Source organism: Parasteatoda tepidariorum, chromosome 4, assembly GCF_043381705.1.
Source record: "Parasteatoda tepidariorum isolate YZ-2023 chromosome 4, CAS_Ptep_4.0, whole genome shotgun sequence".
NCBI classification, from domain to species: Eukaryota; Metazoa; Arthropoda; class Arachnida; order Araneae; family Theridiidae; genus Parasteatoda; species Parasteatoda tepidariorum.
Genome location: NC_092207.1, coordinates 35217049 through 35235222, shown reverse-complemented (window position 1 = coordinate 35235222; position 18174 = coordinate 35217049). Strand labels below are relative to the sequence as shown.

Genomic DNA, 18174 nt, shown 5'->3' with positions numbered 1-18174 from the left:
TGAATTATTGAGTTAAATAATAAAAAGGAACATATGGGTCTCCTTATTGGACTTCAAAATAGTACAACTCATTACATATTATAATGTTCTTTCAAAAACCAAAACAAAATATTTTTTCGAATAAATGCAGTAATTTTGATACGAATTTGACCAGAAATCTTTCATTTCCTTCAGAGAGAAGGGAAAGAAATCAAGAAGAAAAATAAAGAAAGATGATAAATACCATCAGAATAAATTTGTAAAAAATGATAAGCAGAAATATGTGCAGAAAAATGGGAGCTTAGTTATGAAAAAAAAAGTAAGACAACCATACAAATGTTATTAATACGAATGAAAGGGAAGTAACAAAAGAAGCGAAACAAAAACACAATACCGGCTCTTAGGCTGAGATGAAAAAGAGACCCTTGCAAAAAAAGGAAAAGTAAATAAAAGGATATATGAATAAAAATGAGATGAAACAAAAAACTAAAAGTATAATTTTGCAAAAAGATGAATCATAAAAAATATTAATGAATGTAGAAAACTATGCACTACGAAATATCTTTAGAAAGTAAATAATTAAAAAAATGCAACAGGTATCTTTAAAATCTAATTATCAATAGGAATCAAAGTTCCAATTTTTGAAATTAAAATCTGTTTTCTTGTCTCTTTTAAATATTATTTACAAATAAAGGTTTTAGTAAAAGATCATATTAAGTGACCTTTGAAAAACAATATAATTTTTAAAGGGTTATTAACATGTTTAACATATTTCTGCTTAGCTGTTAAACATATAACTCTAAATTATTCTACTGGACTTATAAGAAAAACAATTTAAAGAAACTTTTTTGTTTTGTACGCATATCTTGATGTTACTATACATGACAAAGCTGAGAATTTAAAACTTAATAAAGCAGTCAATTTTCCCTGTTACGTTCTTGGAAGACTGACCTAATTATTATAATTATTAGATTTTCTTCAATAATTTAATAACCACAAATATATTTAGAAGTTTAAGGTATCAAAGTTTCCAAAATAATTTTTAAACAATCAATAACAATTACCCTTTCTTTTAAACTTTTCTTGTAAATAAAGCTAACAAATAAAGTACTGATGCACTTTAAATTTGTCGAGTCGCAAAAATCCTCCATGTTCTCATAACAAATCCATACCTCTGGGGGTACTGGATTAGAGATCGATCGTTCTCTGATTCAGGTCAAAATTCCGATCTGTGTATGAATGAATTGATGTATGAATGGGTTCGCCCTATAAACGGGTGTGACGTATGATGTGGCAGAAGTCGAATTCTTGACCATAGATGGCGCCACTGAAAAACGAGAAACTCACACCCTGCCTTAAATTTGCTCGGTTTCACCTAGCAGGCTTGCCGGTGCAGCAAGTAGCATTAGAAACAACAACAACACAAATAAAGTTAGAGAAATTCATAGAAAATGAATTTTATTGAGTATTCACAAACCAAATTTGAAAATCTCAACTTTGTTGGCAATGGGGTATATGAACACTTATAACAATATAGAAATAACAATATAGAATATTGTAATTTTTCCTAGGCACGGATTTTTAAAGGCAAGAAATATTTTGATGTTTCTAAGCATCCGCTTACCATAGTACAAGATACGATGCCCGAAAAGTTTGGAGCAGACAACGTATATCAAAAGAAAATTGGGTTAAAAAAAATCTAAAAATTCATTAGTTAAATATTTTGAAAGGATAATTTCAATGATATCAAACTTAAATCCCAAAATTCGAAAAAGATCGTACGTATGTTCCCCTACGTTATTATTGCAGATTTAGCTCCTTTCCCTAATTTGACTATCAAGTATTCACAATTTAGTTAACAGATGACGCTGTAATCGTCAAATGGTTAATATTTAGAATAAAAATACTTCAAGAAATCGAAACACAAAAAAATACTGAAAAATAAATAAAAAATAGACTAGTTAATTACTTTGGAATGATTCAGGGAGAAAAAAAAAGTCAGGTAAAATTACCGTAAGGTATGGTAATGGCGTTTCTGGTTTAAAAAACAAACAAACATAATTCTGGTAAATAAAACCAAAATACACGGTGTTTAAATCATTCATTTGGTCATTTTTTCGTTTTTATGGTAAAGATTAACTTGAAATTCCGAATTTTAAAACCATAATTCTTATTACTACATAATTGATTAAAAATCTTAAAAGAAAATTTAAGTGAATAAATTGTTTTTATGTCATGGTCTAGGGCTATCAGTATAAAATTACTATATTAACCAAATTTTTTCAACTATTACATAATAATTTTTTATAGTTAATATTAAGCTCTTCGGTAAAAATTACCGAGTCTTTGACATTCCCATATAGCCAGAAATACGGTAAATTTTTCCGTGTTCTGGTAATTTTGACCATACTTTTTTTTCCTCGGTATGCTAAAGTCAATCACGACAACAATACCAACACCAACCGAACGGCCTGTGTAGGGGGGCAGGGAACTGTCCTTGCATCAGAAAGGTCTTGGGTTCAAATTCCGGGCAAGGCATGGATGTTCCTTTCTCTCTCTGTGTGTTCTATACCCTTTCTCCTTTGTGTGTGAATGTGCCCTATAAACGGGTTGTGGTTGCGTGAATGGCGTGGCAGAAGTCGAATTCCTGGCCATAGATGGCGCCACTGAAAAACAGGAACAATCGCACCCCCACTGCCTAAACAGGCATACGACAANTTATATATATACCAACACCAAACTCACAACAATAACAATACCAAAAATATCTAAATGTTGAGGCAGGTGATCGAGATTGGTATCATTAAATGCCTTTTTAAAAAATGAACCACATAAGCGTATAATTGAAGTTTGATTCTTTAAGTATTTTTTGAGATATTTGACCGTTTTACGTGCATTTCAAATACCCTATAAAAATGATACTAATAGAGCATTACAGATAAAGAATTTTTTTTTACCTCAACATTTCCGAAACGTGCTGTCTGTAGTTTTCCTTCAAAATCCAATGAGTAAAATTCCAGCATTTGTTTCCTCGGATTGAGAGTGATTCCAAACTGAGGTTTGCTTAAGATATCGTTGATTCTAATTAGAAACCATGGATCCTTGCGACCATTTTTCTTTCGGAAAGTTGCAACGAAAGAAAATTCTTCTGGCAATCCAATTGGAAATATAGATCTGAAAAAAAGTAGATGGACAATATTCAGTAAGACTTGCTTACAATTCAAACTTTCATATCCAATTTTAAACTATTCAATCTAACATTATACATTATACGAAGAGTTTGGTATTTAGATGGTCTGGAACTTTTGCTGGTTAGATATATTCCTTCAATATTAAAAACAATTTTATTATTAATCTCTCTGAAATGGTGAAATGGGAAACGTGATTTTGTTTATTCTCGCACTATTTTCTTTTTTAAAAAAATAAAAGATTTTAAGAAATTACTACAGGTTACTTCCAATTTAATTGAATTTTCTTTATAATTTTCTTTTAAAAATAAAATTTAGGAAAAAAAAATATATATATAAATAAAAATAATTAAACTTTTAAAACGGGTAATTAATTTTTAGTTAATTTTTTAAATTTCTTTGAGAACGAAATGGCAAAGATTGGAATGAATTCATTTAGTTTTATTAATTAACAGCGCTTACGTTTTTTTCCCCAATGCTCAACCGATTTACAGTTAGGGGTAAGTTACAGTTAGTTCAGGTAAGACTCGTTTGTCAGATTTGCTGACCACTCTTAAAGGGGCCCCATATTAGGCGAGCCAACGATGCTTACACAGTAGGGATAGATGATATAGTTAATAAGAGAACATCCATGCCTTGTCCAGGATTTGAACCCAGTAACTTTCTGCTGTGAAGTCAGCTTCCTGACCCCTACACAGCCGGGTCAAAAAGTTAAGCATATAAATTTAAATAGAGGGTGATTTTAAGAATGCAATCTTTGAATTCTATTTCTTGAAAACAAATCTGGGTAAAACTCATCTGTAATTAAAACAAGAATATAAATTACCAAATTAGATGAAAGTAACGTTAAATTTTCTAATTATATATTGCATACATAACATGAAACTAAATATTTTATCTTTAAAAAGAATAATAATAATTATCATTAGAGTAGAATTTAATGCTAATTAATGTTTTAAAATATAAATAAAAATTTAGATTTTTATCTATAAATAAAAGCAAAAGAATGCATAATGTATTTATGTAAATGAACGCATGAATAAACTATTTTGCTTTTCCTTGTTAAATTAATCCATTAATGTTATGTTTCAAAAAATAGTGTATTTGCATAAATAAGTTTCCCTAATGCATGAATAAAGCTGTAAAGTTGCATTTTTTTGAAAAATTTATAAGTGTAATGCAATATTCTCTCACTTGAATGATAAGAAAAACAATTTGAATATAAAACAAAATCAAGCTGTAAATCAAACACATTTTTTATTGTCTTTTATTAATATCAGCGCATTGATGTATTTTGTTTCGAAATCTTTTCAGAGAGATCCCACTTTCTCTCCCATTAACGAATCAAAAGTTTACAAATAAAATATGTATTTAGAGGAATTGTCTCTGACAAACTGTTGAGAACTCGATTTCAATTATTAATTATTAATAATTTTTACCTCACTTTAGTTATACAAATGCCAGAACATTTCACCTCAGAAAATTTATGTCCTTTTTGCTCTCTCGTGAATTATTTTTATTATTTTTATTACAGCATTATAATTATCTGTCTTTTTACATTGGCATAAAAGAAAAATCAAGAATTGAACATGTTCAGAATTATATTTGTAATTAACTTCCCTGCATTTTGAACATTTTAGTATTATGTTAGAATCCTTTTAACTATCCAACGATGTATCTTCAAAGCAGAAAAACATTTCAATAGTAAATTACGGTATAATGTACCGTCACCTCGAGTGCATCATTTACAAAATCCATTATGCCGTAAAGTATTATGTAGTAATTTTTACAATAATATTTATTTAATTAGAGTGATTCTGTGATTTTTCGGTAGTTATTACCGCAAAAATTATGGTATATCATATTTTTTTATTCTGTAACATGTTCTGGTAAAAACGGATTTTACAGTCGAAAACATCGGCACTCTGACTGATGTAACTTTTTACCACAATTTGTAACAAATTGTAACTTTTCACCACAATTTTACCACACTTTTATACAGTGTATCTATATTTACTTTATTTTCCCACAGCAAAGTCTCCTTGATCCTGTGTATTTTCGACATTGTTTGAAATTTTGTCTGGATCTTATTTTGCGAAGAATAGTATCACTTAATTTTGGTACAAAAATTTGGCACAAAAATTCTAAAACTACACTTATTCTGCAAAAATGTATGGTGCGAAGGAAACAACGGAACATCTAAACAACTTTTTATATAGCTATCGGTTTTTCTTGTACAAAGAGGTAATTTTAAGAATGGTTTAAAGGACTTAGATTGAAACATTTTCTTTTATGAGTTGGGGTTCGTTGGTTTAAGAGGGTAATCTTATGAAAGCTAACTAATTAGTTCAGAACTTTTTTTGAATTTTATAACAATATTTGAGCTGCTGACCCAATTTTGTGTTTACGACTACCAATATTCTCCGTAGCCTTGTAATTTTGAACCCGATCCAAAAGACAATAAAGCTCCAGGATCAAGTATTGTCAGAAATTGCCTTTGTGGAGAATTTTTTGATGGAACTAACCCTCATTTGCGTTATGTAAACTCGGAAAACTTCCCACGGCTAATCTAGGGGACTTTAACCTATGATTGATCTACCGCTGAGGATATTTTATGTCAACACTGTGGTCGGTGCGAGCCGAGTGCGGAATTCGTATCGACCAGCCATCGCTGCGATTCGAACTCGGTTCACCTCACTAGAAAAAGAGCGCTCTATCTCCTGAGTTACCTATAATTTTTCATCAAAAATTTTTTTTTTAAAATTTTATATTGAGATAATTAGTTTTTCATTGAAGTGAATTTTGTGATTTGTCACTCGCATTGAATCATATTTTCTTAAATAAGTCATAAATAAACAAATAAAAAAAACAAATTAAAAAACGCGCATTTTATAAGCTCTGAACACGTAGGGTTTTCTTAACTTTTGTGTGATTTTGATAAAATTTAACAGCATGCACTACTACATTAAAGAATAAATTTCACGTAAGAGTTTTGTTTTTGTGTTTTATAGATTTTGATTAAATAAATCATACGTTTCAAATTACAAGGAATTTCTTCTTGTCTAGCATTGTTTTGTAAAAATCATTTTAAAAATATTGCGCGCAACGTAAATTACATCAGTAATATACATGTTATTACAATTTCTTAAAAATTGGATAAACATTGAAAGAATGATTTCATGGAATTAAAGTTTTTTTAGGAGTAATCATACCCCTCAGGCGGATTGGTGTTAAATAAACGTCGAAACAAGCAAAAAAATACGCATATTTTTCTTCAAGAAGTGATCAATAGATTTATTTAGATAGAAAAAAACATATTTTAAGCTATTTTTGCAATATTATCTTTTAAACATGAACGCCACTGAAAAATTTTAAAAAAAGTGAATTCTTCTATAATTCAACAACGTATACATACATCTAAGAGCATTCTTATGAAAGTATAAACTGATACCCTTACAAATGAAACTTAAAATGCCTCTACATTTAAAAATATTGTTACGTGAACATTCTCATGAAACATTCTCGTAAAAGTATAAACTGATACTCTATCAAGTGAAACTTAAAATATCTCTACATTTAAAAATATTGTTACATGAACATTCTCATGAAACATTCTAATAAAAGTATAAATTGATACCCCAACAAGGGAAACTTAAAATGCCTCTACATTTAAAAATATTGTTACATGAACATTCCCATGAAACATTCTCGTAAAAGTATAAAATGGTACACTAACAAGGGAAAGTTAAAATGACTCTACATTTAAAAATATTGTTACATGAACATTCTCATGAAACATTCTCATAAAAGTATAAACTGATACTCTATCAAGGGAAACTTAAAATGCCTCTACATTTAAAAATATTGTTACATGAACATTCTCATGAAACATTCTAATAAAAGTATAAACTGATACCCTTACAAGTGAAACTTAAAATGCCTCTACATTTAAAAATATTGTTACATGAACATTCTCATGAAACATTCTCGTTAAAGTATAAAATGGTAACTACACTAACAAGTGAAACATAAAATGACTCTACATTTGAAAATATTGTATTCAAAATAATCAAGAACTAAAATTCAATTTGTTATATTAGAAAACTAACTATGGAATTAACTTTTCTCCTAATTTTTCAAATAATTATTATATTGTTAGTTTTTAAATCAAATAAAATTATTTACATTACATTTTACAAAATTCAAATAAATTCAAACTTGGATTTAATAAAAATATTCTAGACATGGTTTAAAAATCTTTACCTTGTTGGTAAACTTAAATCTGCTCTCTTTGAAAGTCTGTACGCCGTTTGCATTCGATTAGATCCTTTTACTTTCTTCACTCCGGGGAAATCGAATTCGAAATCGTCTAGTCGGAATTTTCTAATAAAATCAAAACCTGAAATATAAATAAAACGTTACTGAAAAATACAATGTCGAAATCAAATTTCCTACCTCGTTTCAGAAAAATATTTATGAGAGCACACTGATTTTTTCCTTAAAGACAATTGAAATAATGCGAAAAAATAATGCATTTTCACAAAGCTATTAATTAATATATTCTTATTTTTAATTTCTTAATTATTTTAGTTTCAATGTATAGTTTCAAAAATGTAGATGAGTAGTAAATTTGATTCAGCTTTGAACCATGATAAGCAAATTTAATGAATCTTTGAAAATTTGTTAAACTAGATCATATTCCCGTTGTAGCACATCAAGCTATAATAAAGAACTGTTCAGTTTCTGAAGTTATACTTCTTATGCGACTTCCAACAAGGTTGCGTTAAACGTTTAACGCTACATTTCAGGACGTGTAATGGACATGTTTGTTAGAATAGTGAGCAGTGTTCTATGTTAGTAAACATTCTTTGTGTACTTCATTTTGGAGAATGTTTACGCTCACAAGTAAGTAATACCAAACAACTTACAAGCAAATTTATGCAAATTATCAAATTGTACCAGTCCCAGAAAACATGGTCCATAATGACGCCATAGGTTCATAATGACGCTTTAGTTGACATCACACTATAGATAGGATCAAATTGCATTGTCCATTAAAATTTCGTGACAAGGTGGATTTTAGCTGAGTGTACAAGACTTTGCGAAAAGAAACCGTATAATGACCTAGANTATCAATTGATTGTTAGGTTTTCTCTTTTGAAATTACATTATGGCACATTCACATACATTATTAATGCAAATACATTTTCCATGGTGAGACGATGAAGCAACCACAAGCACTTCCACTGGTTCAAGAGGTCTACGAGGGAAAAATGCACAATATTACCGTTATTACAGAGCACGGAAGCGAGCGGAGCAGAAAAAAGAGTCGTTGAATAGAACTAGCGATCCTTCTTCGACTGCTGATTCTTCTACAATTAACGTCGCAGGTTACGAAGTTTAACTTCTTCCGCGCGGAGGGACTCCACGCACTATTTTTTCGTTATAAAAAAACTTTTATTCAGAAACACAAACAGTAACAATCATAAAACAACAAGAAAAACCCGTAGCGGGATATAAGGAACTCAAATTCCAAACAAAACTAATCTAAAGGAAACCAACAACTCTATCGTTCTAAAAATTGACTTCTAATTTTATCGTCTGCTTTTATTTTATTGTTTATCTCTTTGAGTACTTTGTTTATTTTATTTATGATTTTTCTAACCCGTTATTTTTCAATATTTGTATTTATATTTATGCTTTTGCAAACCAATTATCTTTTTTTATATTTTTAGACTTTATACCGTTCAAGTTGGACCATTATCTTCTGAATTCAATCTGACGAAAGATTAGTTCACCCTCTAGTAAGATGCAATTTACCATATTAATCCTTAGAAACTAATCCTAATGGATCCTTATCCTAATAGCAGCATTGTCTTTTGTATTCAAATTTAAGAAAGAACAGTTTAGATGTTCACGTGTTCAAAATTCCCGATCAAACATAATCATTGTTTTCTTTATTCAGTCTTACGAAAGATTAACTAACCCTATAATAAAAGTTCAACTTTATATTTTAATCCATAGACTTTTGTTAAATTAGATCATATTCCCGTTCAAGTCTTCTGTATTCAAACTAAAGAAATATCAGTTCACACAATAATGATGCTCCACGTAGCACCTTATTAAAGCTACAAACAATTATTATTATATCGGTAATTAGTTAAAAATACTAATACTAATAAACAGGAACTAGTAATAGGTTAAGAAATATATAAATAAAAGCAATGCCATATGTTCCATGAACGTGTTCTTGAGGTCAAATACCGGATAAAATTGATTCTAAGTATCGTACATTGAGTTCACGTAAATTAACAATTTTGCTTTCATCTTTTGATTTAACAATTCGTCTACAGAAAAATATGTTCTTTTCATTGGTTGAAAAAGTAGATGCACCTAATTAAAAACAATTTATGAACAAATTAAAAAGAAATCTTTATGTTGCAGACAAATCAATTCAAAACTTATTATAATAGTTTTATTGTCTTTTTTTTTTGACAGAATCATATCTGCAAAATTTGGACGGGGTCAAAAAATTAGGAAAGTAAAAATATTGTCATATTTTAATCTAAAATAACGTAAATGTATTTGTTAACACTAGATTGCCTAAGGAAGTCATTTTGACTGCTTTTAATTTCAATTAGAAAAACAATGATGTATACAATGACATAATTTCTTAGAGTTTTGTGACTTTTTGAACAACATATAATTTTTTTATTGTTAATATTTACTAATAACTTGTTACAGAACTGTAAATAATATAAAAAATGCTAAAAATTAATTTTAAACAAATTTATTGACGCATTCACCATCTAGTCATTTTGACTGCTTTTCGGCAATATAGGTATATACTAATTTTCCGTCTTTCTAGTGTTAATTATTTTTGATAAAAACTCTTAAACATGTTGTATAATTAGTACCGTACGAATGCTTCATAAATTTAATAATCATAACTAACTAACAAAAAACATTTTACTTCAGACCATAAAATGCTATATCAGTTTGAGTGTGCAACTTAAGTTTAAAAAAAAGTAGTAATTATTCAATATTATTTCAGCCCGAAATACATATTTTGTGGGACTCAAAAAATAAATATAATTGATTGCAATGCGAATAATTTATTTCAGTAAATCCTATCATAAATATACAAAATTAAAATAAGCATAAATATGAATCACTAAAAACTATGCATAAATATTTTAATAATTCTCACTATTTTTATAATTCTCTATGATTTTATAATTCTCTATATTCTTATATTTCTATATAAAAATTAAAAACTATGGTTTTCAAATGAACTAAACAGCCAAACCGGGAAAAATCATTTAATTCATATTAGAGCAAAAATGAAGAATCGTATATTGAATAATTTTTCTAAAAATATAGGGATTATTGGTGAAGGTAGATGTTGATTATGATTGTTAGTAGATAAATTAAACTTCTGGTCGATCAAGAAACGATTAAAGGTTGCATTAATATCAGGTATAAAGATTAAATTTGAGTTATTTGGAAAATGGTCGGAACTTCGATTAAAAGTCTTCATCTTTACAAACGCAAAAGGGTGATAATAAAAATGAAGTAAAATATTTAATTTGTTAATTTGCTGTTTCATATTACGCGAAATATAAAAGGATATTAGTTATCCTCATAGCAAATAAATAAAAAGACATAATTTAGATGACATTTGATCAAAAAAATATACTTTAAAATATCATATATCATAAATACCTGGAAGATCATCTTCACCCGGCCTGATTTCTGGACATATACTCACACTATTTGACAAATCCTCTGAAACAAAATATCGAAGTTAAAAATAAATAATTTTGAAGGCATTTCGATTCATAATATAATTTTAGAACAGCTATAATGTATAAATAACAACTTATAAATTTTGGAATGCTATTTGATAAATAAAAACTCAACAAGAAAATAAGTATGGTGATACACTTTTGAAAAAATGAGTTCAACTTGGAACACGAAAGGAGGATATAGAGTAAATTTGTTAGAATGAGGTGTTAAATTGAACCACGCTTTTGCTCAAATTTAGCTGCGTTTAAAAAGAGTAATTTATATTATATAAATAATAAGGCAATTCTTCGAAAAGTGAAAACATTATTGCAAAACTTACAACATGATTTGACGCGTCTTAAAATTTAAACAGTGTATAAAACAGATAAATATATTAAAAGTTCAATAACTATATTTACGATATGTATCGTTTTTAAAGCACAAATGAGCATTTTCATATTCAACACTAAATATCATTCCTTTTTTATTCCACTCCTTCTGAAGTTTCGTTATGATAGAGGCATTAATGAACGAAGAATAGCGAAATATATCATAGCAAATTTATCGCGCATTTTAAACTCAATACTAATCCTTATTTACGCTACTCCTTCTAAAGTTTTATCTGATAAGGACAATAATAGAATAGCAATAACTCGCTTAGCATATTTATTGTGCATTTTATAGTCAACACAAATTACCATTCTATCTTTACCCCATTCCTTCGAAAGTTTCGTTATGATAAAGACATTAACAGACGAAGAAACACAAATCATATTACAAATGTTTTGCGCATTCCATACTCAACACTAAATACTACTCCATCCTTAGTCTACTCCATCTTAAGTTTCGCTACAACGACAATAATAGAAGAAGAATATCAAATAAACGCATAGCTAATTTATTGCATTACATTTCAAAATCAATGCTAAATATTAATTCTTCATTACTCTACTCCTTCTTAAATTTTGTTACAACGACAATAATAGAAGAAGAATAGCAGATAAACGCATAGTTAATTTATTGCATTACATTTTAAAATCAATACTAAATCCTACTCCATCTTAAGTTTCGTTACAACGACAATAATAGAAGAAGAATAGCAAATAAACGGGTAGCTAATTTATTGCATTACATTTTAAAATCAATACTAAATACTAATTCTTCTTTACTCTACTCCTTCTTGAGTTTCGTTATGATAAGGACAATGATAGACTATCTGAAGATGTAAATAATGATCGGTACTCTACATAAGAAACTGATCACTTATTCAGCTCAGCAGCTGACCGACACCCTGTCAATCAGAGTAAAACACATCTAATAGGATGTATGATCACCTATAATAGCTACACAATTTTCGAATCTTTGTTCCATAATGTTTAATAGGGCTCTTATCAATCCATGTGACAACTCTATTAACTTTTGCAAGAAGACGCCCTATAGCTCATCAATGGTTGTTGGAACTGGTCTTTGCATTGCAAATGAGCTCCCAAGAGCTTCCCATGTATTAAGGCCAAGGGACATAACAGACCACTCCAACTGCCAAATATCTTCTGATTGGAACAATTCACCCACTAACTGAGGAACTGCTATTAGGATGAAATTTGGTCCACATGCTCCACGAAAAAGTCTTACTTAGGGTGTAAGAATCTTGTCTCTATATAGCTGACAGGTCAGAGTGCCTCTATAAAACAACTAAAGGTCGGTATGCCCATCAGCCATGATGCCTGAGCAGACCATCAGACCAACTCAACTATAATAGTTCTTTTCGACAATTTTAGAGGTCAGATATTGACTCTCGTGTTCTCTCCAGATGTGGACACGACTGAAGTGAACCCACCCCCAATCATCTTCTGTCCAAGACAAGTGTTCTCTGCACCATGATAGACGGTCTTTTTGGTGGTTTACAGTCAAGGAAATACAGACTACAAAGCACGTGGCATATAGGTCTCTTGCATTCAGTTTGTGGACTACCGTTATCCAGAAAATGAATGTTCCTGTTGCATTATACAGGGTGTCCCAAAAGGTCGTTTACAAACTTAACATGCTGGTCTGTCATATCATGATGAACAAGATTTACATAGGAACTTTTGTCCGAAAATTAAAACTGAGACCGCTAGAGGGCGATAAGTGCAGGTTTGGATGAGGAGAAAAAAAATGATATCGATAGCGGTGTTAATATGATTTTTATTATAAAACATCATTACATCACAGCAAATGCTCAAAATTCCTTCCATTCGCCACAATGCACGTTTCACAGCGTCGGCGCATGGATTCACGAACCCGTTCAAATTGGCCAGGAGTGTCACGGACACGTGCTGCCGCTTCCGCGATCCTGGCGATAAGATCCATGTCCGATGTTACAGGTGTCTCGTACACTATGGACTTCATGTGTCCCCACAGGTAGAAATCCAGGGGAGTCAGGTCGGGGGATCGCGGCGGCCATGGGACTGGTCCGCCTCTACCGATCCAGCGATTAGGATAAATCCTATCGAGGTATTCTCGAACAGCGTAGCTAAAGTGGGCAGGCGCTCCATCATGCTGAAACCAGATGTTTCGGCGTGTAGCGGCTGGAACGTCACCCATCAGATCCGGCAAAACTCTTTCTAAAAAAATGCGATAGGTATTTCCGTCGAGGCGTTCAGGTAGAAGGTAAGGGCCAATCAACATGTCACCGATAATACCAGCCCAAACGTTTACGCTGAAACGTTGTTGATGTGCATGGGCACGTGTACATCTTGGGTTTTCATGCGCCCATACGTGCATGTTGTGCAGGTTCACGACACCATCCCGTGTAAAGCAGGATTCATCAGAAAACAAAATCCATGATGGAAAATCTGGCTGTGCGACCCGCTGTTGCAAATACCAGCGTGAGAATGCAATGCGTTTGGGATAATCGTCAGCGCACAATGCCTGTACTTTTCGGAAGTGGTAAGGGTGTTGCATGTCATCGTGAAATATGCGCATTATGGTGGAACGAGCTACACCCAAGACACGTTCGCCTTCTCCGCGACTTCTTTGCGCGTTGATGGCATACTCCTGTAGCACGGTTTCCTCTACGACAGGTGTGCGTGTAGCACGTTCTCGACCGATGTGGCTACGTGCTACGAAAGCACCTGGTTCACATAATCTGCGGTGCAATCGTCCAAACAAATCATGACTTGGCTGACGTCTGTTTGGGAAGCGCTCAAGGTACGTCCGTGCCGCGGCTCATCCATTTCCTTCAGCGGCGCCGTATACGTAATGCATGTCGGCCATTTCTGCGTTACTAAACACATCCATCCTTCTCCTTCAACGTCCACGTCTGAAATGATTGTTTTTCCCACTCTCCCGTTTTCGTGCAATCATCGCCCTCCAGCGGTCGCAGTTTTAATTTTCGGACACAAGTTCCTATGTAAATCTTGTTCATCATGATACGACAGACCAGCATGTTAAGTTTGTAAACGACCTTTTGGGACACCCTGTATAGATTGAGAGACAGTTGTGTCGCTGCGCTATCTCTTTTGACTAAAAGTCTTATATAACGATTTTGAGCTGGATTTGTTTCCCTTCTGTTGCATTGACCTAATCAGTGGGCCACTGATCCTCTGACTCTGAACTGTTTCCACAATGATGACACAACATTTCTCTGAATGCCTGATGTCCATACAACAGGTAGACTGCAATTTGCCCACCTTGAATCTTCCAACTATTCGATAATCTTGTAGCATCGTCTACACGATGACGATTGACCATACTAACCATGGGAAAACAAACAAATTTTAAAAAAAGGATTGATGTAAGCTACGATGCTTCAAACGTTTTTACGCTACAAGCTTCGGCTAGCAAAAGAGGTACTCTACACAAACTTATCGCAGCACTACCACCTTTACGACGTCAAAGGCAGGCCACTGATTTCCAGAGGTGTCTGCGAAGAGCTTAGTTATCATCTGATGTCTTATTTACGTAAGAGCTTTACTTATTTTAGTTTTTTTTTTTTTTTTTTTTTTTTTTTTTTTTTTTTTTTTTTNCCTGAGACTGGGTATTTTTTTTTTTTTTTTGAAAAAAAAACTTTCTCCCTTTTTAATTGTTTTCATCAGTGCGTTTGATTTTTTTTTATTAAATGACCTTGTAGTACAATGTAAAATTAAAAAATCTTGAAAAATTTACTGTTTCAACCCAGAAGCTGGATTGGTTATGCAAAACCGTGAAAGATACGAAATAATTCCTAAATCGTGTATGGTTTCTTACCACACACAAGCAGGTTTTCTGCTTAAAAACTACCACCGAAAACAATTCGTAGACAGAATGGTTTTTTATCACACCCAAACAAGTTTGATCTGTAAAAGTCACGAAATAAATCTGAAGTCTCAACGGATTTCAACCCTATGGCAACATGTTTTCGCTGCGAAAACTACGAAGTAAATCTGTTGTCATGTGGATATTTAATGTCAGCGGATGAAATATCTATGTAAAAAAAGATGTGGATTTGTTAGATATGAATATTTTATGTCAGCACTATGGTTGGTGAGTATAATGAGTCATCTCAGGGATTTTATTAATTTTATTTCATTTTATAAGTGCAGTTGAACAACTGACCTAATTCTGAATTTTAATCTGACCTGAAAACCTCTTACGGTTAGGCTATCTACAAGGGAATTCTAACCCATGATCCGCCAACGGCTGAGAATATTTTACGTAAGTACTGTGGCCAGTGCGAGCAGAATTCGTACCATCCAACTACCACTTGGATTTGAATCTGGGTCTTACTCCCCAGAGCCACTGCTGCTCCATTTTTTTATTATGAAGAAAAATCTGAATTTGTTGTTACCTTAGAAGTCTCATATATTGGAGTCATAATTAAGTGTGAAGATGATCAAAAATATAATTGCCCACCTTGTTGCCATTCGTAACTTAACTTCCCTTAAATTTAAGTCGAAAGAAATATAATCAAGTAGAGTATCAATTTGATGATAAATTCTAATCTCAGTTTTATTTATGCGATGTTCAAAACCATAAAATTATTGCTGAAAAGTAAATATAGTAAAGTTTACCGTGTCTCTGGATCTATGGGAACATCAAAATATTCGATAATTATTAGAGAAGCGTTTTGGTAAAATTAACAATGAAATGTGGTTGTATATTGAGTGATAAAATTCGGTAAGTCTGTTAAAATTTTGTAATTTAACTTGATACCTTAGAGCATGGCAGTAAAAACCACTTAAGTGGTCAAATTTACTTTTCAGTTTTTTTTTCTCAAATGAATGTGTTTTTTTCCTAATAAATGTTAAAAATAATTGGAATTTTCGGTAAACCATCTCCATATGAAATAAAAAACTTACCAAATGTATGATTTAATTTGGTTTTACTGACCGGAAATATTTTTTCTTAACCGAAAATGCCATTACTGTGCAGGGCGGTAATTTTACCAGACTTTTTTTTCTTCGTGCAGAAACTAATTTCAAAGGTAAAGTTAACGTATAAAATAGCAAAACTTTATTGAGAAAACTCAAATTTTAGTTTAAACTTATGGTTATCCGCTTATGATTAGGACGGAAAAACTGAGAAACCATTCTATAAGCAATACTGCGTTAAACCTTTAAATATACAGAGAAAGTCTCAGTGTATAATTGTTTCATCATTTTTCTACCATGTATAAAATAATGTAATTATTTTTATGTTTAATAAATTAAAGCTTCAATATTACATTTGAAAAAAAAATAGATAACAGAAAACTAGAAACAAGTTTTGAAGTCGTATGCATTTGTTATATATGTGTTAAGTTTGAAGAGATAAAGTTAAAATGTATAATTATTTAAATAGGGATGAAGCAATCTATTTTTGTTCTGTAGTGAACAATAGTGGAGAAATAACTATTTTTTAATCAATCAAATATTGGTGGTACATTTTTAATAAAAATTCCTTTTGCCTTTTTGGTAAAATTCGGAGTCCAAAATAGGCTAGAGAGTTATTATTTTTTTTAAGGAATTAGACATGAGTATATACAATTTGCGTTTCGTTGAAATTATCACTTTTTTTCTTTTCTTTTTCTTTGTAGAACTTTAGATACATATTGCTCTTTCTTATTTTTGTAAACGTTTGAGGGAGAGGGTTTCAAAACTAAGAATAGTTTAAGAAAAAAAAACATTGACTTAGATATGGCACTTTCATTGCTAAGTGTGAACCGTTGTGAGTTGATGTTTTCTACCAGTTTCACATTAGTTATTAGGGCATAAATATTCACAATTGACGCTTGCCCCAAAACTCAAAAGTCATTTAAAAATTAACGGAAAAAAAACTCTTTTCAACTAGTGCCAATACTGAACCTCGAAATTAAAAATGGCATGCATCAAACACTGCTTCACTGATATCACATATTATTAAAAAAAACTAGCTTTTAAGACTTAAGTTTTTAAAGTAATTTATGTTTTGTCCTTGATATCGTAACTATCTGCTAATCATAAATTGATAAGTAACCCTGATTTGTTAGCAAGTCCTAAATGGCTTTTTCGAACCGTATTTAATATTAAAAATTAGAATTAAAAACCTGATCATTAGTTTAAGAATTATTCATAGTATTTTCCTTTTCCTTTTCTTCGGCAGCGTATTTCTCAAATTAATTGTTCGAGAAAGTTAAAATAATTTTATACGCGTTCTCACAGTTAATTTCAGTCCCACAGTAGACTTATCGTAAGAACAGGGTTCCCAGTAGAACACCGAAGTCAAGCACCACTGGTTGCTGTGAGTAAGCGGGTGGGTGACCACTTTGATCAGCCTAAGTAGGGACCGAGCGGGGACCAAAGCAGGAGAGCCATCCCCTCTGCAGAGGAACAAAATTGCGATGGTATGTCTTTGGATCATCCTCAGGAATGTTTCCTAGACCTTCGTCAGTAGCCCATTGTGCAACTCTAGTACAACGTAAAGTACCTGTCATAGTTAATTTCTTTATAGTGTCATAATTATTAAAATATTATGCATTTATAATTATTGAAATTGTATATATTCACGATTGTTGAAATAATATATATTCATAATTAATGAACTGACATATATGTTACGTTCGAAGTGAATAGTCGGTTATTATTAATACTAACCGGTCAATACTTCCTTCACGTTTTTATTGGGGATATTTCTGCCACGCCAACTGCAATCGCCAAGGCTCCAAAATTGATTTTAAAATTAAAATTTTTTTTCAAAAAAAAAAAAAAAAAAAAAAAAAAAAAAAAAAAAAAAAAAAAAAAAA

The 18174-nt window shown here is 31.3% G+C and overlaps 1 protein-coding gene across 2 annotated transcripts in view; it reads right to left on the bottom strand.

Annotated features, from left to right (window-relative positions):
- Positions 1 to 18174, bottom strand: part of LOC107445377 (collagen alpha-1(IX) chain) — a 158994-nt gene that overhangs the window by 94963 nt on the left and 45857 nt on the right. For both annotated transcript variants that reach the window (XM_043039897.2, XM_043039898.2), the window contains exons 3-5: positions 10893 to 10955; positions 7431 to 7566; positions 2937 to 3153 (exon numbers count right to left, since the gene is read on the bottom strand). In XM_043039897.2, coding sequence (XP_042895831.1) covers positions 2937 to 3153; positions 7431 to 7566; positions 10893 to 10955 — 416 coding nt within the window. The remainder of the gene's footprint in view (positions 1 to 2936; positions 3154 to 7430; positions 7567 to 10892; positions 10956 to 18174) is intronic.